General features: G+C 39.8%; 2 protein-coding genes across 4 annotated transcripts in view; one reads left to right on the forward strand and one right to left on the reverse strand.

Moving 5' to 3' along the window:
• Nucleotides 1-23,398, reverse strand: part of PRKG1 (protein kinase cGMP-dependent 1) — a 1,392,774-nt gene that overhangs the window by 602,694 nt on the left and 766,682 nt on the right. The gene's annotated exons all lie outside the window — the stretch shown is intronic.
• CSTF2T (cleavage stimulation factor subunit 2 tau variant) lies at nucleotides 1,526-3,915 on the forward strand. The gene is given in 2 exon segments (XM_012163222.4): nucleotides 1,526-2,242; nucleotides 2,244-3,915. Coding segments are annotated over 2 exon segments (1,914 nt in total). The 5' UTR covers nucleotides 1,526-1,561; the 3' UTR covers nucleotides 3,477-3,915.

Raw genomic sequence — 23,398 nt, forward strand, 5'->3', positions numbered from 1 at the left:
AAAAGGAATATGTAGAATAAAAGGAATCTCTGCTTGAGTTAAGACTTAGGTTCTGAAGCAATACAATTTACAGATATGTAATGCAATCTATATATGTAATATTATTTTCCTAAGTAACCACATTAAACAAAGTAAAATGAGTGATGTTAAAACATATTTTTCCAATGTATTAAAAATATCACTTTAATATGAAAAAATAAAAATTTAATAAGGTATTTTATTTTATATTGTTTTCAAAACCTTGCATATATTTTACTAGCATATCTCAATTAATATGTTAAACTTTAACTAGTTTTGATTTAAATTTATATTTTATCATTGCAAAAGTCAATTCCACACCCAAGTTGCTCTAAATATACTAAGTAGTTTTCCAAAAGTCTAAGTGAATATCAGCTTTTATATGTAATAAAAGTCATGAAATTAAAAGTTCAGTCTCTCAGTCACGCTAGCCATTTTTGAAGTACTCTAGTGGCCACAGTACATGGCAGATGCTCTGGAGCTATGATGGACTAACCTGGTAAGAAGTCAGGCTTTGCAGGTTACCAGTTGCTTAGCGAATCACCAAGCTTCTATTCTAATTGCTTGTTAGAGACAGACCCACATTCCACATGTTTTAACTTCTCCCAGCAAAACTAGCAACAGAAGAGAAACTAGTTTCCTGCTTCATAACAGAGGTAGCGAAATCATTGCATCAGTTAATAACAATGAGAAGCAACCTAAATGCCTAAAGAATGGTTAAATGCATTTAACTAATCTGCTGTAGCCATAAAATTCAATAAATTATTATTAATATTGGTTAATATAACCAAGAAAAAAATATTATTGTGAAAAGATCGACTGCTGAGTGCGCGCACAAAAATAAACGTGTAAGGAAGGACCTCTCCTCAGGGACTGACTGAAGCAACAGGATGGGGGCGGGGATGGAGCGAGCACACGCATTCAGCTTGTATTTCTGGACAGTTATTGTCCAAAACTGCGTTTCTAAAACAAGCTATTACTTTTGAATTTTAATGAGACAACCCCATGTCTGCTTTGAAATAACTACATTTCTCCCTCATTGCCTGCACTGTGATTTTAAATAGAGCTTAAAGGTACTCTACTAACGAGAAACTGATACACGGAAATACTACCAGAACACAGAAGACGCCGCCTCAATCGCTTTCAGTTAGCGGTTTCCCGCCGGTCAAACGGAAGCAAAACCGCCCTTGACGTCATAGAAGGCGGTCCCTCCTCGTTACCATGGTGAAGTTGACGTGGCCATCTTTACTGTGGTCGACCCACACCGAGCGTTTCCCGGAGAGGGTGGTGGAGCGCCGTAGAAAAGTTTTCAGAATAAGAGGTGAGAAAGGAATCATGCGCCTCAGGAAGGACCAAGGACAGAAAGCATTAGTTTAGTTAGGAAAGCATAGAGGCGCAGATGCTGAGGATTAGCGGAACGATTCAAACAGAGTAGAGAGGTTTCTGCCCGGAATTTGAAAGTTGTTTCCGTTGCTCGGCGGAAGTGTGGGTCGGAAGAGGACGACTTGAAGAAGCCGCTCTCCGCTGTGTGGCGACCGGAATCATGTCGAGTTTGGCGGTGAGAGACCCGGCAATGGATCGATCACTGCGTTCCGTGTTCGTGGGGAACATTCCGTATGAGGCGACTGAGGAGCAGTTAAAGGACATTTTCTCGGAGGTTGGTTCTGTTGTGAGTTTCCGGCTGGTATACGATAGAGAGACGGGCAAACCTAAGGGTTATGGCTTCTGCGAGTACCAAGACCAGGAGACCGCCCTTAGTGCCATGCGGAACCTTAATGGGCGGGAGTTCAGCGGGAGAGCGCTTCGGGTGGACAATGCAGCCAGTGAAAAGAACAAGGAGGAGCTAAAGAGCCTAGGGCCTGCAGCGCCTATCATTGACTCACCCTACGGGGACCCTATCGATCCAGAAGATGCTCCTGAGTCGATTACCAGAGCAGTCGCTAGTCTTCCCCCGGAGCAAATGTTTGAGCTGATGAAGCAGATGAAGCTCTGTGTCCAAAACAGCCACCAGGAAGCTCGAAATATGTTACTTCAAAACCCTCAGCTGGCTTATGCGCTGTTGCAGGCACAAGTAGTGATGAGAATCATGGATCCAGAGATTGCTCTGAAAATTCTGCATCGTAAAATTCATGTAACACCACTCATCCCAGGGAAATCTCAAACCGTTTCTGGCCCTGGCCCTGGACTCTGTCCTGGACCTAACGTTCTGCTGAACCAGCAAAACCCCCCCGGCCCCTCAGCCTCAGCATTTGGCCAGACGACCTGTGAAAGACATCCCTCCTCTGATGCAGACCCCCATCCAAGGTGGAATTCCACCCCAAGGCCCAATGCCAGCCGCAGTTCCTGGTCCTGGCCCCTTAACTCCTGGCGGAACAATGCAGCCCCAAGTTGGAATGCCAGGGGTTGGTCCCGTGCCCTTAGAGCGGGGGCAGGTGCAGATATCTGATCCCAGAGCTCCTATGCCTCGTGGGCCCATGACTGCTGGTGGCCTGCCTCCTCGGGGACTGCTAGGGGACGCTCCAAATGACCCACGTGGAGGGACTTTGCTTTCAGTCACCGGAGAAGTGGAGCCCAGAGGCTATCTTGGCCCACCACATCAGGGTCCTCCAATGCACCATGCCGCTGGTCATGACAGCCGCGGCCCTTCCTCACATGAGATGAGGGGAGGGCCCTTAGCAGATCCTAGAATGCTCATGAGTGAGCCCAGAGGACCTATGATAGATCAAAGAGGGCTGCCTATGGATGGCAGAGGCAGCAGAGACTCTCGAGGGATGGAGACTCGAGCCATGGAAACAGAGGTCTTAGAGACACGGGTGATGGAGAGAAGAGGAATGGAGACCTGTGCAATGGAAACCAGAGGAATGGAAGCGAGAGGCATGGATGCAAGAGGAATGGAGATGAGGGGCCCTGGCCCCAGTTCGAGAGGCCCTATGACTGGGGGAATTCAGGGACCTGGTCCTATTAATATGGGGGCAGGTGGTCCTCAGGGACCCAGACAGGTTCCCAACATTTCAGGGGTGGGAAACCCTGGACCTGCCATGCAGGGGGCAGGTATGCAAGGAGGTGGCATGCAAGGGGCGGGCATGCAAGGAGCAGGCATGCAGGGGCCGGGCATGCAAGGAGCGGGCATGCAAGGAGCGGGCATGCAGGGGCCGGGCATGCAAGGAGCGGGCATGCAGGGGCCGGGCATGCAAGGAGCGGGCATGCAGGGGCCGGGCATGCAAGGAGCGGGCATGCAGGGGCCGGGCATGCAAGGAGCGGGCAAGCAAGGTGGAGGGCAGCCTAGCAGTTTTAGTCCTGGGCAGAGCCAAGTAACCCCCCAGGATCAAGAAAAGGCAGCTTTGATCATGCAGGTTCTTCAGCTGACTGCAGATCAGATTGCCATGCTGCCTCCTGAGCAAAGGCAGAGTATCTTGATTTTAAAGGAACAAATCCAGAAATCTACTGGAACTTCTTGAAATGTTTTAGAAAATATTTGGTGGTAGTCTTACAAAGGTTTTCTGTAGCGTAGAGGATGGGTAGGTGCAAAAAGCTGAGTTCTGAAACCCCACACTTGAATAGTTGGGGTTTCTTTCCTTCCAGAACCTAATCTCATTTCTTGTTGTCTTTTCCTTTATTTTTAATTGTGGGATAGGGGGTGGAGGGAGTGGGTCTGTTTACTTTAATTCCCTGTAAATATACAAAAATAACTGAACATGATTATATACCAAATAAGGTTGCAAAGGTTATGCAGTATTATTAAATGTGTCTACAAGGTGTTTAGTCCATTTTAAAAATACTGAGTAAAACAATGTGAAAACTGCATAAAGACTAAAAGATGACCTGTTCAAATGGTAATATACTAAGATAGTTTAACATGTTTGGTTGTGTAAGAAAATAAAGATGTTTACCTCAGAATTACAAGATGTATTTTTTTTGTAAGCCATTTAAGATACACCTATTTCAGGGGCAATAGACTGCTGTATTGGTTTAAGCATTGTCTTACTATAACTTTTGGAATTACTTCAGTATGTTAGAGCTAACCAATTAATTCTCAACTTGTGGTATTTGCCTTTTTTTTTTTTTTCCTGAAGCTAAGGACACACCTTATTGGCATGATGTTTTATTTATCCCACCCTTACAGCAATATTTTGGCCTAGCCTTGAGCATGATTTTGCTAAGACAGTTCTCGGGTCAACTAAGTTACTTAAATCTGCTCTGATGAAACTGTATCTCAGTAATGTCCTATTTGTCAATAGTCTTGAATTAATTGAATCTAAATAATTCTCTCATGTTCTTTCCCAAAATCATTGTGTAGGGTCTAGTTGATCTGGATGAATTATACACAGTATTGGACTTTTCTTAAATAATCCATTATTTTCTTAAATAGTGGAAGGCTTCATGCAGTAAAGCTCTCAAGTTTCCTAGAAACTCACTTCCATTACACAGATGGTATCCATCTGGCCAACCAAAATCAGGAATTAAAAATTTTCGTCTCAGGAACATTTAAAATGCCATTTAGTTCTTATTTCAAAATTTGCTTATCTGTCACCATTTTATCCGAATAATTGATGCCCAGGTTTAAAGGTATTCTTGTAGCCTGAAATATGCTCAACTGGTTATTACTTTCCTTTTACAAGCAATAAATAAAGCCATTTAATTCTAATATACATATACCCATGAGACATTTAAAAATCAGTAGGAGGGAGGTGGGGTTTACCAGGTACCTTTAGAGCTAGTACCTGATTTATCTTTAAGCCTTTAGGACGTGGAGACAAACATTTGTATGATAGAATAAGTAGTAATTAACAGAAATAACGCAAATAACACCCAGAAACACCGAAGTAACCAGTTGATCTTAGAAGAATAAAAGCCAATACAGAGGGAAAAAATAATACAGAGGAAATGGCAACCCACTCCAGTGTTCTTGCCTGGAGAATCCCAGGGACGGGGGAGCCTGGTGGGCTGCCGTCTATGGGGTCGCATAGAGTCGGACACAACTGAAGCGACTTAGCAGCAGCAGTAGCAGCAGCAGCAAGCCTAGAAATATTTTCCCTTTGTAAGGTTTTTATACCTTAAATGGATAACTGATTCTCAAAGTTTTGCTCTCTACGATGTTTCCTGCTACCTGTTTTACTGTTTTATTGTTCATACTGTTAATTTCCCCATGTTTTCTATATTTGTCCCCTTATTGGAGGGGATAAGACACTCCTTGACATCTCTAATAGTTCTTGTTAATATGAACTCAGAGTTGGCTAGGTTACTTCAAAATTGTAGTTGCTGTATCCCAAAGCTTTCACTAAGACTTTTAATTGAAAACCATTAAATTTGAATGTTCTTTGTTGTAGTAAAATGTGCATTGTTTAATGCAGACTGATAAGTAAAATTTAGGCTGAGTTTAGTAAGTTAATCTATTGAGAGTTCCATGGGGCCTGAATACTTTTTTTTTTATTTGAAAAAGCAAATCTAAAGAAATTACAGGAATGGATATAATTTTTATAGTGATTATCTACATAAATACTTGTGTATTATATATCCAACCATGTTTTTTCTATGGTAGGTGTCAGTAGCAACATCCTGGATATTGAGACATTAAGCTTCCTGTTATTTTTATTCCCCACAGAAAACTCTGTATCCCAGGAATGCCTTATAGGTACTGTGACTTCATTACTGACAGCACTTGTTAAATTGTCATGTAATAATGGCAACCCACTCCAGTACCCTTGCCTGGAAAATTCCATGGACAGAGGATCCTGGCAGGCTATAGTCCATGGGTCACAAAGAGTCGGAATCAACTGAGCTACTTTTCCTTTCCCTGGTGGCTCAGATGGTAAAGAATCCACCTGCAATGAGGGAGACCCACCTTCAATCCCTGGGTTGGGAAGATCCCCTGGAGAAGGGAACAGCTACCCATGCCAGTATTCTTGTCTGAAGAATTCCATGGACAGAGGAGCCTGGCAGGCCCCAGTCCATGGGGTTGCAGAGTTGGACACGACTGAGCGACTTTCAGTATATTTTACTTTTACCCTCTACTCCCTACTCCCACTTTTAGTAGATCAGGAACTCTGAACATGGACTGTTTCACTCATTTCTGTATTCACTTTATATAGGAAAAATTGCACATGAGAACAAAAATTTTATCAATTTTAGTGGAAAAAAATCCTATTAACACATGAATTTCCCCACAAATAATTTAAATTAGACCCAGAACAAATAAGCTGTGATAACTATTTGCATTAGAAAATAAATTAGATAATAAAAGCAATCACCTTTTACTCTGCTAAGCTGAATAGATTTTTCTCCTCATTTCCAATTCACACATGGTCGGAGCCAGTACTGATGGAGAATAAGAATATAAGCAATACATGTCTACTACACTCAGAATCGTGTTTTAACCCTGGCATCCTGCATTTTCCTATGTGTGAAAGTGAAGTCGGTCAGTCGTGTCGGACTCTTTATGACCCCATGGACTGTAGCCTACCACACTTCTCTGTCCATGGGATTTTCCAGGCAAGAGTACTGTGGTGGGTTGCCATTTCCTTCCCCAGAGGATCTTCCCAACCCAGGGATTGAACCTGGGTCTCCCAAATTGTAGGCAGACGCTTTACCATCTGAGCCTTCCTATGTATGGGCAGACTACAAATAAAATCACAAATACATTCATAACAATAGTAAAGGTAGTGGGGTGGAACACAGATTTGGAAATGCCACTTTATGGCTTATTCCTTTTGGACTGTGCATGTTTTGGGGAAATAAATGATCAGCTTTAATCAGTGCCTGCTCATCGTCCTTTCATATTATTGATTGATATCACAATATGCTTTAATATGATATCCCAAGACTTCTTGTTTGGGACCATTTGATAAGATACAAGATAACCTGAATCTCAGGTAAAGGTAGGCTAATACAAGTGAGATATGTATGACTTCAACTCTAATTCTCAGAATTCTAAAAGTAGAAAGCTTTTCTTTTTTAAAAAAATCCTTAATACAATCACAGCTTGCAAAGCTTCTTGCTTTCCCATGCAGTGCTGGGACATTAGCTAAGCACACAGAACCTTGTTTCCTATGGTGTGTCAGGCCATTCTCTTAGGTCTGATGAGATTTAAGGATATTATGTGCCAACAACCTACTGTGGCAGAGAAACTGAATTATCAGTTACATCTCACAGTCTTCTCACAAAAGAAACTGACAGCCTCTTGGTGCTTTACACTGCCAGGTAATCACCAGATAGATTTCCGATTGGAGCTTGCTTTTCTCAATCTTTTGTTGAGAATGTAGTGAAGACCTAATTCATTTTAAGGAAATGAATATATTTAAGCTAATAAATATAACTAATGTTAGTACTATTGATAGTATTACTATTATATGATATTGATATCTATTATGCTAATATATTTCATATATATGTATACTTCAGATCTCAACTGAAACAGATCTTTTAATATTTTCATTTGCTTCTATGCACCTTAAAAGTTTTACGCCCCCAGTTGAAAGTTCAGTTTCACTGATAATTCATATTGCAAATGACCTTTCTCATGAGATGTTAACAGACATATTTCTTCTTGATATTTTTGTGCCACAGTATAAAGCTTTTGACAGTAAGGGATGTGTAATGTAACAAAGTGATTTGGGGTAGCATTGTCAAAAATAACAAACCCAGTGCTTATTTGCTGTACGTAAAAATGCCAAAGTGTGTACCTAGAAAAAGACCGGAGATGTTCTGGTTAATGACAACTCTTTATAATTAGGAGTTGACTTAGCTCCCAAAGGTAGGTAACTAATTATCAAGGAGTTAGAATAAAATATATAACATTTAAATCCATAATCGATTTTGTATGATTCAATATGTATAAATCTGCAGACATCTGAAATCCGTCTCATAGGTGTCACAAAGTCTGGTCATTTAAAAAATCTTATCTGCTTGATTACTTTTTTGTTGTCTTTCACAAAAGTAGACTGGTTAATTTCTTGGGCATCAAGTAATAAAACCATCAGTTTCCCACGTTATTTTATTTAATTAGCTATTTTAATCAAAAATTGGTTTTACTATGTTACTAATAATCAATAATTCTACTGCAAAAAATCTGTAGGCCACTTCAGTGTACCTGCCAGCCTTTGATTTCTTTCCTACCTCAAATGGATTCGAAGGAATTTGTACCTATTTAGGAATTTACTTATGTATTTATCCCTGAATATTCCACAGAAAAAGATACAACAATGTCTCACTTCCCAGTTTATCTTAAAAGTTCACCTTAATAATACTCAAAACATGAACCACATTAAAAATGTTATATTTGAATTAATGTGATGGAAGGACCGATATGAGCTCCCTAGGTGGCTAAGAGGTAACAAATTTGCCTGCCAATGCAGGAAATGCAGGTTTGATCCCTGGGTTGAGAAGATCTCCTGGAAAAGGAAATGACAACCCACTCATATTCTTGCTGGGAAAATCCAATGGACAGAGGAGCCTGGGATGCTACAGTCCATGGGGTCTCAAAGAGTCAGACACAACTGAGTGAGCATGCACACACGCACACAGGGACCTATATTGTCTTGCTTGGTGCATTAACCTTCATAAAGTCATATTCTATATCTCAAATGTACATGTAAAATAATAGAGCAATATAAATAAGAAGGACTAAAAAAAGTTGCCAGATACAAACCTTGCTCTAAGAGGGTAAAAACAATCATCACCTATTAATAGAACATATTTGCTATCTTTAGGTAAACCTATAGTCAAAATGATTTCATCACTGTACACATACCAGACATCAGTCAGAGAAAAAATCCTCATCTATTTTAAGAAACAGAGAAATTACAGTATTAAAATCTCTAGAATCACTTATCTCCCCGCATCCCACCACCATTAATTTTGTCAGTTTTGTCCTGTAGAAAGGGACCCCAAATCTGTGTCTTGTAGGTCAGTTGAACCTGCAGATATGTTTTGTCTGACCAGTCAAGGTTCTCAAAAATTTTGAATTTGTATTGGTGTTTTTCTTTCTGGCTTACTTCACTCTGTATAATCGGCTCCAGTTTCATCCATCTCATCAGAACTGATTCAAATGAATTCTTTTTAACTGCTGAGTAATACTCCATTGTGTATATGTACCACAGCTTGCTTATCCATTCATCTGCTGATGGACATCTAGGTTGTTTCCATGTCCTGGCTATTATAAACAGTGCTGCGATGAACATTGGGGTACATGTGTCTCTTTCAATTCTGGTTTCCTCAGTGTGTATGCCCAGCAGTGGGATTGCTGGGTCATAAGGTAGTTCTATTTGCAATTTTTTAAGGAATCTCCACACTGTTCTCCATAGTGGCTGTACTAGTTTGCATTCCCACCAACAGTGTAGGAGGGTTCCCTTTTCTCCACACCCTCTCCAGCATTTATTGCTTGCAGATTTTTGGATCGCAGCCATTCTGACTGGTGTGAAGTGGTACCTCATTGTGGTTTTGATTTGCATTTCTCTAATAATGAGTGATGTTGAGCATCTTTTCATGTGTTTGTTAGCCATCCGTATGTCTTCTTTGGAGAAATGTCTATTTAGTTCTTTGGCCCATTTTTTTATTGGGTCGTTTATTTTTCTGGAATTGAGCACCAATACAGTATACTAACACATATATATGGAATTTAGGAAGATGGCAATGACGACCCTGTATGCAAGACAGGGAAAGAGACACAGATGTGTATAACGGACTTTTGGACTCAGAGGGAGAGGGAGAGGGTGGGATGATTTGGGAGAATGACATTCTAACATGTATACTATCATGTGAATTGAATCGCCAGTCTATGTCTGACGCAGGGTGCAGCATGCTTGGGGCTGGTGCATGGGGATGACCCAGAAAGATGTTATGGGGAGGGAGGTGGGAGGGGGGTTCATGTTTGGGAATGCATGTAAGAATTAAAGATTTTAAAATTTAAAAATAAAAAACTAAAATTAAAAAAAAAAAATTTTGAATTTGAATGACATATATGTTCCTATTTGTCCACAAGCCCACGTTTCCCTGAATCCCTGGATCTTATGCTAGGTTATTCATACAATTACTTGCCATTCCTTGTAATGCTTTGAGTTTACAACTCCTGCTTTTACTCTGCTTTAAAACATAGCTATTAGATTTGATGGAAATACTTGTTATTTTTAGATACCACATATAAGTGAAATCATATAATATTTGTCTTTCTCTGATTTATTTCTTTTAGCATAATACCCTCTATATCTAACCATGTTGTCACAAATGGCAAGATTTCATTCTTTTTCTATGGCTGAGTAATATATTCCATTGTATGTATATATACATATGCCTCATCTTTATCCATTCATCTATCCATGGACACTCAGGTTGCCCTTATATCTTGTCTACTGTAAACAGAAGAAATCTTGAGACCATAAAATCAACATCCTTATGTTTCAGTGAGAATGAACTGTCAACAGAATTCTGCTGCTAAATATTTTTTAAACTTTATCTATATATTTCTGTGAACCAAAACGAAAGGACCATTATCACCAAAGCAGCTAAAAGTAACTGCCCTGCTTTTATTCTGTTAATTTATTTTCAGTAGTTTTATTGAAAATGGCATGAAAACCATATGGTCTGATCTGTGCCTTTAAACTCTGTCTTTGAACTCGATCATGACTGAAAGTGAAAGTGAAAGTAGCTAAGTGTCTTTGAGACCCCATGGACTATACAATCAATGGAATTCTCCAGGCCAGAATACTAGAGTGGGTAGCCATTCCCTTCATGATTAAGAGTATAAATTAAGCAACTCAACTTTCGTAAATTAAGCAAATATGCTTTTTTTCCCTAAAGAAATGTTTACACTGTATTCAAGTAACTGAGCTCAAAACACTTCTAACAAACAACTAAATTCCAATCAAGGCCTTTCAAGAAGTGGCATCAAAGCATCACTGTGAGGCTGTGAAGATGACCTTGGAACAGTGATTTTATATCTCTCCTTTTCACACGTGTTCAGACAACTTGTATTCTAGTAATCTGGGGCTTTGTTTTCCTAGAGGGAAAACAAAATTTGCTTTATTAGAATGTTTTTGGAGATAATTTATAGACTCTTTGGTTGGTGGGGTAAACAGGTTTAGCAATTACCCCCTAGTAAGTGCTTTTGCTGGGAGGTGCAAACTAGGCAAACTAGGAGCCTTGAACAAAAATATCCTAGATTTAAAATGGCCCAAAGCTGCCCTTCCTGAGGAATTAGAGCTGGATTATCCTGGGGAGAAAAGAGGCTTTTCTGCATCTCCTGTCCATTGTCCTTTTTGCCCAGGATGATTCATAAAGAGGAGGAAGATGGATGAGTTGGCCACTGACCCAGCCAGGGCCAGCCAAGGCAGGATTGTGAAACTCATCTCCTGTGATCACTGTGGTGAATTTAGCAAATTACCAGGACTGAAAAATGTTGTTTCAACAGTGGGTAGAGTTTTGTTTTGTTTTGTTTTTTCTCTAAGCTCCACCAGAAATACAGACCTACTCTACACGCAACTGGGAGGCTGCTACCCCAAGCAAGCAGTGCCCTTTCCAGCTCATATTCAGTTACTCTGTGAGTCCTCTTACCTGCCTTACAACTAAAGATTATTTTTGTTTGCTTTAATAAGAAAAGGAAGAAAAATTCACTTACATTGATATAGACATGGAATATAATTGTTTAAAATATTTTTACTCTAATATGCCTTTTTTATTTACACAGTGATCAAATATTTTGAAGTGATGAAAGGCACCTATAATAATGGAATTTCAGGCATCAGCCACAAGACTGGGGGTAGGAGAGAGATTTGTTTCTGAGGAAGGAAGATAGTAGCAAGAGCCTCTCAAATGTTCCAGAACTAACACAGATGTCAGTTATAAGTTCTATGCCCTCCTTTGGAAGACAGAGTCATGGCTAATAAATAAAAAAACTTCTATCAAGGCACTAACTAATGCCAAGCACTTGACATACATCATCTCTAAGCTGACTAAACTCTGGAGGCAGTAGGGAGAAATATGCTTAGAGAAGTGATCTAGTTTGCCCTGAGTCACACAGCCTGTAGGAGGTTGAAGCACCAGCTCTCAAGCCCTACTCTCCCTGTCACATCCTTTGGCATTAAGAAGGAGACAGTGAGAGGACAGAATAGTTTTCATCCTGGGGATCGAATGTGAAGGGAACATCAAGCATCGTTTCCACTAAGTAAAAAAGTTTATCAGTCTAGAAAAGGTGATTTTTAGGTAATAATGAAAGATTTATATCAATCTTTTGTCCTTATTCTTCCAACTACTAAACTGGGGCTTTGGTAGAATAGAGAGAAATAAAATACAAAGCTAGAATGAAAACATTTATATGGAATAACAATAGATCATTTATAAGAAGTATATAAAAATATCTGCTGGATAGGTCTGGTCAATATCAAATTTAAACAGTACTGAGATTTATTTTTCCAGTCATCTCTTTAAAAAAAATGTTAATAATATACAGTTTACATGCCATAAACTTTACTCATTTAAAGCATTTCATGAAATATTTTTTTAGTATATGCATAGAATTGTGCAACCTAAATTTAGAACATGTTCATCACCCCAAAAAGAAAACTTGAACTCACTAGCCTCACTTCTAATCCTCACTCATCTCCCTACTCAGCCCTAGGCAGCCACTGATCTGCTTTCTGTCTTTAAAAAAAAGTAGTCCTGCTATGAACATTTATTTGCAAATTATTGTGTGCCCATTTGTTTAATTTCCCTTGGGTATATACCTAGGAGAAGAATCACTCCATCATATGATAACTCTATGTTAAAGCTTAGAGGAACTGTCAGACTGTTTTCCAAAGTGGTTGTACTGCTTTATATCCCCACCAGCAACAAATGAGCATTCCAGTTTCTATACATCTTTGTCAACCCTTGTTAATTTATTTTTTATTATAACCAGAGGCTTCCCTGGTGGCTCAGATGGTTAAAAATCTGCCTGCAGTGTAGGGGGCTTGAGTTCTATCCCTGGAAAATCCCCTGGAGAAGGGAACAGCTACCCATTCTAGAATTCTTGCCTGGAGAATTCCATGGACAGAGGAGCCTAACATGCTACAGTCCGTGAGTTCCTAAAGAGTTGGATGTGGCTGAATAACTAACACTTTTTTCTCAAACATATGTGAAGGGAAATCTCCTTATAGTTTTGATATGCATTTCCTTGATGGCTAACAATCAACATCTTTTCATCTGCTATTAGCTATTTGTAGATCTCTGGAGAAATGCCTGTTCCATGTAATCTATTCACTATAAATAAAATGTATAAATAAAATTAAATGTTTTATGATTTTAGCATTTCTGTTTTATGCAGTAGATCATCAGAAGACTGTCTCTAAAACAGGGGAAAAAAATAATTTCATGACTGAAGAACTGACCTGAAATAGGAGGAGTCAAGTTGCAGTGGTAGAAGTGATGGTTTTCAGTTATATTTTTATACCTTTTTGGAATATGTAGGTAATGATTATCATGGCTTATATCTCTTGGTGGGGTTGAGGACACATGAGCCCCAAATATGTCACCTTGGCATACTGAATATGTTAAGCTGAAGGAGTATGAAAAAAAAATGGCAGAAGCAAGAAGGTCATCCCGAAATCCCCCTTCTCCCCAGAAACAGGTCAAAAAACTCTATGACAGATGCCTCCCTATATCCTAAGAAAAGGGACATCCTTATTTCTAAAGACAAAGGGATGCTGAGATCAACAGACAGGACTTGCTAATAAGTTCCCCCAGTTTGCACTTGACGTATGCTCTTCTGACCTACAAACTTCTACTGTCCAATCTCCACCAAAACTAGCATGAAAATACTCAGGTTTCTTTATTTGGGTTTTCATTTCCTTATGAAGACTCTTGTGTCATGTAAAATGTATATTAAATAAGCACAGTCGTGTTTTTCTCCTGTTAATTTTTGTCAGTTTAATTTTCAGACCTAGTACATGCTAAGTCACTTCAGTCTTGTCCAACTCTTTCTGACCCTATGGACTGTAGCCCACCAGGCTCCTCTGTCCACAGGATTCTCCAGGGAAGAATACTGGAGTGGCTTGCTATGCCCTACTCCAGGGGATCTTCCTGACCCATCGATCCAACATGCATCTTTTGCACTGGCATCCTGCACTGGCAAGCGGGTTCCTTACCACTAGCGCCACCTGGGAAGCCCTCAGACTCAGTAAAGGACACTAAGAGGGCTGAGGGAAACATCTTCACCCCCAAGGTGAAGACATTAGTTGACTTTGAAAGAACAGAGGGCACTCTTCCAGGGAAGCAATGCAATATTAGATAGCATGGTCTCTTCCTGTGTTTAAATACTGGTTCCAGCAGTACTATCTATGTGACCCATTTCTTTTTCTCACTTTCTGTCTACCGAGTTATCTACTTTCTAGTGTGGTTGAGAAAATTGTCTGGTAGCACAATTTGTGCCATGCCTCTTTTTGATATGTACTAGACATTGACATTATCCCCAAACAAAACTTGGGACACAAAACCATAAAGGGAACATGAAAACATAAGCAATCTCTGTTTATTGCACTGTATACCCTGGAAAAGAGAGAGAGAGGAACAGAGAATGGGAGGAATTAGCTCAGCTATGAGGACCTCCATCCATATCAGGAGAGAAGAGAAAGAACCCACAAGAAAAGTCTATTGCCAGAAAAGGAGGTATTCTAAACCACAGTGATCTGTTCTGTGTTTTGGATGAAAAGATTATAAGATCAGGGCAGGAAAAGAAAAATATCACCTCTCTCCTTACCACTTTCCTTATATTCCCTTATATAGTAAAGCTGTATTTTGTACAAGAAGAAATCTAATACAACTTTAAAATGGTGAAGGCAATCTTATGCTGAAAAACCCTCTAACAGCTGACTCTGTTTGACCCAAGAGGTTTCAAGCTCCTGAAATCTTGTTTTAGACAAACCAATAGAAATGGAATCACAGTTTTATCTAGTGTGAGCTTTTATGGCTTATATATTTCTGTTTCCTATAGCTTTATTCGGTACCATAGGGGATAGATTTTAGAAACTCTGTTTTTCCTTATCTAAAGCAAACTTTAACAGTGCGATAAAAAAGTTTGAGAAAACATTTACACTATTTGTTATGGTATTATATCTAGAGTACACATATCTTAAGTGTTTTACAAGTGAAGTATTCATATAAAACCTAGCCCTTTCCTTCATGCTTTCAAAAATGATACACACTATGCAATATTTAAATGGTACACATTATGCTATATTTACCTTGCAGCATAAATGCACTAAGATATGATGATTTCATTAATCCTCATTTAGTATTCTGTGCTTTATACATATCTAGTATTCCTCAAACTGACTTAAGAAAATGACCCTACAGAATTACATGTACTGGAAAAAACTTTTACCAAATGCAACCAGCTTTAAACAAGAGTATTAACTAACAAATTCTATACATATGCTTATTTTACCAAAAATTGGAAGCTACAACAATACTGAATTACACTGAAGTTCAAAGTTACAGATTTTTTTTTTGACCCCTTCTTTAACATTCACTTGGCATTAATTTAGCAAACACTTTTGGTTTCAATAAGCAAACATATGTCAAAGTATTCATCATGTTTTGAAATGCATTTCCTTATGACTACCATATTTCTTCTCAAGCAAAAGCAAGAGTCACTCAGTCATGTCCGACTCTCTGTGACCCCATGGACTGTATGTATAGTCCATGGAATTCTCTAGGCCAGAATACTGGAGTGGGTAGCCTTTCCCTTCTCCAGGGGATCTTCCCATCCCAGGGATCGAACCCAGGTCTCCCGCATTGCAGGCAGATTCTTTACCAGCTGAGCCACAAGGGAAGCCCATTTCTTCTCAAAATTTTACTTAAAAAAAGTAACAGAAAAATGGGTAAATTTCCAGTTTATGAACTTGTTACCATATCATTAAATCTAATTTTCTATATTGGTGGCTCAGATGGTAAAGCGTCTGCCTACAATGCGGGAGGCCCGGGTTCAATCCCTGGATTGGGAAGATCTCCTGGAGAAGGAAATGGCAACCCACTCCAGTACCCTTGCCTGGATAATCCGATGGACGGAGAAGCCTGGTAGGCTACAGTCCATGGGGTCACAAAGAGTCAGACACGACTGAGCGACTTCACTCATGCTTGCAATATGGCAGCCACTAGCTAAATGTGGGTACTGGAAACTTAAATTGGATTCTCCAAGCAACAATACTGGAGTGAGTTACCATGCCCTCCTCCAGGGGATCTTCCCAACCTAGGGATCGAACCCGCATCTCTTTATATCTCTTGCACTGGCAGGGGGTCCTTTACCACTCACACCAGTTGAGAAGCCCAATGAGACTGAGAAACTATATTTTTAGATTATTCAAATTTAGTGAATTGAGTGGTTGCCACATGTGGCTAACAGCTACATAGTGGATAACACAAATATAGAGGACGTGAGTTATTTTACGGCTAAATATCATTGTGGGTAATGGTTCAAAAATCACAGATCAACTGCCTGGCTATTCCCATCACTAATTTTCAGAATTAACATCATCATCATTAAAACTGTTCATCAGTAATTAAGTGCTCATGCACTTAGATCAATAAACACACCACCACTTGTGTAATATTCTCACACAATATGCAGTATTCAGAAGACAACAAATGAAAGTATCCTTACTTCATTGTATTCACTTATTCTTTCAGTGAGTATCTAATGCGCCTCATATACCAGGCAATGAGGAATCAAAACAGCAAAAAAAAAAAAAAAAAAAAACCACTGATCTCATGGATTTTACATTAATTCAGTGTCTATTTCATCCCAGGTACTCTGAGTGTATGCTTTGCCCTAAAGGAGGTTAGTCTAGAGGGGAGAGCCCCCCAAATAGAGGGCAGTATAGGGCACTATAGCACTGCAATATGAGAGCAGCCCAGTTATAAGAATCTGAGTCCATACGTATTCAGGGAAATTTTCTTGCAACAAAACTAAGTTTTGAAGATTGAGAGGAGTTAGTGAGAAGCCATTCTGAGCAGAGGATTTCTCTGAGCCAAGGAGCTACGATGAACTCGCCTGGAGCTATCAGAGAACTTTAGCTTGTTTCAGTGAGGGGAGGCGGGTGTGCAGAAGCAGAGAAGAGAAGGCAAGGTTCTAGAAACCTGTGCCTTTAGAGATAACCTACAGAGTTTGATCTTTGGACTGAAAGATATATGGAGAAACTCAAGGATTTGGGGAAGGAAAATTTCAGATTGACATTTGAGAAAGAGCTCTCTGAACAAGATCAATTATGAAAAAAAATCAAAGGAATCCGAATGGAAAATGTTCTGGTGGCCCAAAGTAATCTGCTAGCAAGCTCTTCAAGAGGCTTGTTTTTAGAAAATGGCTTCGTTTTTATGAGAGTGAGACATTTAACAAAGCTAGCCATCAAGAACTCAGTCAAAAGCTACTAAGAAAAAGACAAAAATAAATAAAGAGAAAACAAATAGGTTGCTTTTAAGGCACTATGCTTGTAAAACATCCTTTTGTGGAGACTACTGGTTTGTAGCTGCACATAAAATATTGTTATTTATTTAACAATATAGATTTTATATGGATTTTCAGCAGATATACAGCAATAAGAGACGAAAGACAGTTGCAGGAATTAAAAAAAATAAGCAATAGCTGAAAGTGAGAGACGAATAAGATCTAAATGTCAGAAATTTTATCTTTCATCATTGTGGCCTCATAGATAGAGTAAACCTGACATAGTGCTATGTCTTCAATAAATATTTATGAATATTCATTTTGCAGATGTTGTTCAGTTACTAAGTCATGTCCGACTCTGCAAATGCATGGACTGCGCCACTCCAGGCTCCTCCGTCCTTCACCATCTCCCAGAGTTTGTGCATTGGTGATGCTGTCTAACCATCTCATCATCTGTTGCCCCCTGCCCCTGTTGCCTTCATAAATATCAGTAAATGAATGCATCATAAAATTCATATAGAGGAGTTAGGAGATCAATAATTCACCACAGTAGTCCCATGAATAATACGAGTACATTATATCCCAAGGCAATGGCTGATGGTTAGCCTGAGGCCTCTTCTGCTTGTGTAAAACACGTAGCCACTGTGTCAGACCTGACCTTACCACACACAAATTTATCAGTCTTTTATGAAGCTTCAGGGATCTGGTGTCTTTATCTTGAACCAGCTGCTTCCAAACAAGGCATTTATCTAGGGCACAGCCTCTTTTTTGGTGAATGTGAAATAAAGGAAAACAGTGGACCTCTTTTCATATGAAAAGTCACCTCTTCCTATAAAACAATACAATCTAAGTAACGAACCTCTTATCCTTCAGAGCAAAGATAAGCAATTTGATATCTGATTCTATTTAGAGAAATGATTTTTACATCAGATGTATATCAGAATCTCCTGGAAATTCTGAAAAACAGGATTGATTCCTGGTCCCCAAGCCTAGAGGTTCGGATTCAAGTACATCTAGGGTGGTGGCTACAAAGTCAGGTCACTGAAGATGGCTGTTCTCTTGCTCTCTGTACAGCCTCTGCTGGATCAGTGCCTGCTTCCCCTACACCCGACTCACAGGACTGACCTTCCTATGTGCTTGCCCCAGACCTCAGCTAGTGACTGTTCTTATCAAAGGGGGCAGTGAGGACTGTATCTCTCTGCTAGTTTTCCTGGTAACCTATGATCCAACCTGACATCCATTCCACTATAACAGGTAATCTCCCCTTCCCACTGGGGGCAAATCCTGCCACCACTTCCTCCCTGCCATCGACCGTACATGGTGGGGTGTTGCTCCAGGACCTTGCTTCAGACGTGTAAGCTCCCAATCCATTAAACCACTGATGTCTTTGTCACTGACTGGGGTTCCTTCTTCTGTCTTGAAGCTGGGCAAGCACAGGCCTCACAGGCCTGTGGGGTGCAACCCAACAGTGGTGATGGCGGTGGTGGTGACAGGTGCTAAAGATTTTTATTTACCCAATCATAATTGGACATTACAATTATGTGAATGTCCAAATGTATTCTCATCCCTCACAGGGAATGTACAATTTGCATACAAAGCTACTTGCTGTGGTCAGAAGCTTTCCAGACTCTCCCTATCCATGGCTTCCTCCACCACGTGGAGATGGCCTGTGAAGCTGCTGCATAGGTGCTGCCCTTTATATTTGTTAATGATTGTTTTTAATCTAAGCTTCCAGAGCCTGCTGAGAAAGCAAGACCTCTTTCTCCCTGAATCCACTCAGCTCTTCACTTTCTAACTAATGTCTTCTCAGACTGTATGGCTGAATGTGCCAACAGTGAGAACAAAAGACCTCTCCTTGATCTTTAATCCCTAGCTTCTCTCTCCTTTACTCAGCTCATGGGGAAAAACAAAATATACATAGTTAAGTTGCTATGCATCAAGATTGGAAACAAGAAAAAAAAAATCTTAGGTTGACCGTGAAACAGAAATACGGTATCTTCTGTGTCCCTTTCTCACCTAAGATTCTGCCCAATATCTCTCCTTCCATTTGGCAACTCAGGGCTTTATTACAGATGCACAGGACTTCTCCAGTGGTCCTGCTCCCAATGCAGGGGGCCTGGGTTTCACTCATATCAGGGAACTAGACCCCACATGCCTCAATGCAGAGCTTACATGCTGCAACTAAATCCTGTGTGCATGACCAGGTACAACCAAATTAATTAATTAAAATAATAATAATAAAAATAAAGAGGCACTGAACATGCACCCAGATATCAAGGTTATTTTTCCAGGCTATCCCCCAAAGCCAGTGCCTCTCTGCGCAGAGACAGATGCTGAGACCCTGGTTTCAACCCCAGTGACTGGCATTGCCTTTGGACACTGTGGTCACTGAGTTGAGCGAAAGCCAGGGTGTGAACCGCTGGAAGTTGAGAGAAGTGTAGTTACCGCCATATGAGTCTGCATTGCTGCATCCTCAGTTACTGGTGAAAGTATTCCTTCAGGTGCAAAATTCTCACAGTTCTGTTGTGGCGGATTTGTATAAGAAAGCTCATAACGATCTAGCAACCAATGGTTTCATGGTGGTATGTTCATTCAGTAGCTTACTAGACAGCAAAAGAAATGAGAGAATATAACCATACGCAACAATATGCTTTCCAGGAACATGACCCTGACCCAAAGAAGACAGGCGTAAAAATCTCACCCTGTATAATTCTATTCCAAAAATAGGACATAATGATAAACAACAAGGCCCTACTGTTTAGCACAAGGAACAACAATATACTGAATATCCTATAATAAAGCATAATGAAAAAATGTGGAAAAAGAATATGTGTATACACATATATACATATATGTATATTTATACAAAACTGAATCACTTTGCTGTACAGAAGAAACTAACACTGTAAATCGCCTGTACGTCAATTAAAAAAAAATAAAACACCACAGAACAAATTAGTTCACAGAAAAAGAAGTCATGAGAGAGGCTACTTCTGAGAATAAGGAAAAGGTAATTATGGGGAGAGGGCACATAGAGGGCTTGGAGGGTTTAAAACGGTGAGAGTTACACAGGTGTGTTCAGTTCAGTTCAGTTGCTCAGTTGTGTCCGACTCTTTGTGACCCCATGGACTGCAGCATGCCAGGCCTCCCGGTCCATCACCAATTCCAGAAGCTTGCTCAAACTCATGTCCATTGAGTCAATGATGCCATCCAACCATCTCATCCTCTGCCGTCCCCTTCTCCTCCCTCCTTCAATCTTTCCCAGCATCCGGGTCTTTTCAAATGAGTCAGTTCTTCTCATCAGGTGGCCAAAGTATTGGAGTTTCATCTTCAGCATCAGTCCTTCCAATGAATATTCAGGACTGATTTCCTTTAGAATGGACTGAATGGATCTCCTTGTAGTCTAAGAGACTCTCAACAGTCTTCTCCAACACCACAGTTCAAAAGCATCCATTCTTTGGCACTCAGCTTTCTGTATAGTCCAACTCTCACTACATGACTATTGGAAAAACCATAAGCTTTGACTAGACAGACCTTCTGTTGGCAAAGTAATGTCTCTGCTTTTTATTTATTTATTTTTTTCTTGCCTCATTTTTTTTTAATTTTTATTTTTACTTTATTTTGCTTTACAATACTGTATTGGTTTTGCCATACATTGACATGAATCCGCCACTGGTGTACATGAGTTCCCAATCCTGAAACCCCCTCCCCCCTCCCACCCCATATCATCTCTTTGGATCATCCCTGTGCACCAGCCCCAAGCAACCTGTATCCTGTATCGAACATAGACTGGAGATTCGTTTCTTTGGACTCTGTCTCTGCTTTTTAATACGCTGTCTAGGTTGGTCATAGCTTTTGTTCCAAGGAGCAAGCATCTTTTAATTCCATGGCTGCAGTCAGCAACTGCAGTGATTTTGGAGCCCAAGAAATCATGTCTCTTACTGTTTCCATTCTTTCCCCTCTATTTGCTATGAAGTGATGGGACTGGATGCCATGATCTTAGTTTTCTGAATGTTGAGCTTTAAGCCAACTTTTCACTTTCCTCTTTCACTTTCATCAAGAGGCTCTTTGTTTTTCGCTTTCTGCCAGAAGGTTGGTATCATCTGCATATCTGAGATTACTGATATTTCTCCCAGAAATCTTAATTCCAACTTGTGCTTCTTCCAGCCTGGCATTTCACATGATGTACTCTGCACATAAGTTAAATAAGCAGGGTGACAATATACAACCTTGATGTACTCCTTTCCCGATTTGGAACCAGTGTGTTGTTTCATGTACAGTTCTAAATGTTGCTTCTTGACCTGCATACAGATTTCTCAGTAAGCAGAGCAGGTGGTCTGGTGTCCATATCTCTTTAAGAATTTTCCACAGTTTGCTGTGATCTACACAGTCAAAGGCTGTGGTGTAGTCAATAAAGCTGAAGTAGATGTTTTTCTGGAACTCTCTTGCTTTTCTGATGACCCAGTGTGTTCACTTGGTGACATTTAATTAAGCTGCACTCAGGATTTGTGTGCTTTTCAACATGCTATATTTTAATGAAAACTTTAACATTGGTTGGAAGCTCATATATTTCAGAATGATCATTTAATTACAGTAGCCTTGAATCAAAGCCAGGAGATAAGAAAAAGGAAATAGACAACTTAGATTAATCAGATACTTGCTACCTGTTAGTACTTTAAAATAGATGTTGTCACATAAATGCCCTCTGTCAGCAGTTTCTGGCTTATTAGTGACCACAGGAAACAGCATAAAAATGTCAGGCAGAAAAATAAAAATAAAAAAGGCTACTTAAAATTGTCAATTCATCAAATTTCTGTTTTGGCAGATGACACCTTTATAAATGGAAATGGCAGTACAGTCTTCTTCAGCATGCAAGAGTCCCATCGAGAGGTTCCTCACTTCCTTTGCTTCTCCTGTGTGCTTTTGGGAACATTCTTTGCTCAGGTAAATAGTAGAGCGAAAATGCTGAATTGAAATAGAATTTTTATCTTTTAGTTCATAAGTAACTTTTTGCAACTTTGAGTAACATGGAATGGGGGTTCTACAGTGCCTTAAATTTAGACAGAACTTTCAACAACAGTGGAAATGTTCCTATATGATGATTATGGTATCCACTAGCCACTGGGCTCGATATGTGCTAGTATGACTGGGGAAATACAGTGTTCCTTTAACATAACTCTAACTAATTTAAATATAAATTCAAATAGCCATGTGTACCCAGCTGCCTATGGCCCATTCAAGTTTTGATGACCATCTGATCCCACATTCTCTCATATTATAAGGTCTATGATGCTTTCTGAAATGATGAAGTGATGTCGAAATGACTGGAGCCAAACACGGGTCAATTGGAAAGATTTGAAAGAAGACAAAGAAGCGAACTGAGTTTATTGGCTTGCACGGTTATGGGAATGAAATGGATTTCTCTGGAAAACTGGTTAAAGAACTACAGAATCTTAAAAATTTTAGAAGTTAATGGGTCATCAAGAAAAACAACTTTAAAAAATTTAAATGTATCCTGTTAAAAATAAGACAACAGGCCCCAGATGCATCTACTTATGTTAAGCCATGTCAACAAACTGAGAGAGTTTCAGTTCTCCCAGAAATGGACACTTAAACCAGCTAATTAGGAACCAAGTAAGGCACTCTGCCTGATTCCTGACATCCCCTAAAGGAGAGTAACCTTGCAATAACCAAGTGGTTTTTTTTTTTTTTTGCTTTTCTTTCTTTGTATAACTTCTCTTCTGCCTATAAACATCCTCGATTCTATACAGATCCTTGGAGCGCCTTTCTATCTATTCAATGGGATGCTGTCTTGTCTGAATCGATTTTTGCTTAAGTAAACTTTAAGGAAAATTAATATGCCTCGGTTTATCTTTTGACAGTTCAAATTAGCAGATTTTAAATATGTATAGAGGAAACAGAAAATGAGGGCTAAAGCAGTAGAGCAGGAGAGCAGAAAACCTCTGACTAGGATGG

The sequence above is a fragment of the Ovis aries genome, chromosome 22 (assembly GCF_016772045.2).
Source record: "Ovis aries strain OAR_USU_Benz2616 breed Rambouillet chromosome 22, ARS-UI_Ramb_v3.0, whole genome shotgun sequence".
Classification (NCBI taxonomy): Eukaryota; Metazoa; Chordata; class Mammalia; order Artiodactyla; family Bovidae; genus Ovis; species Ovis aries.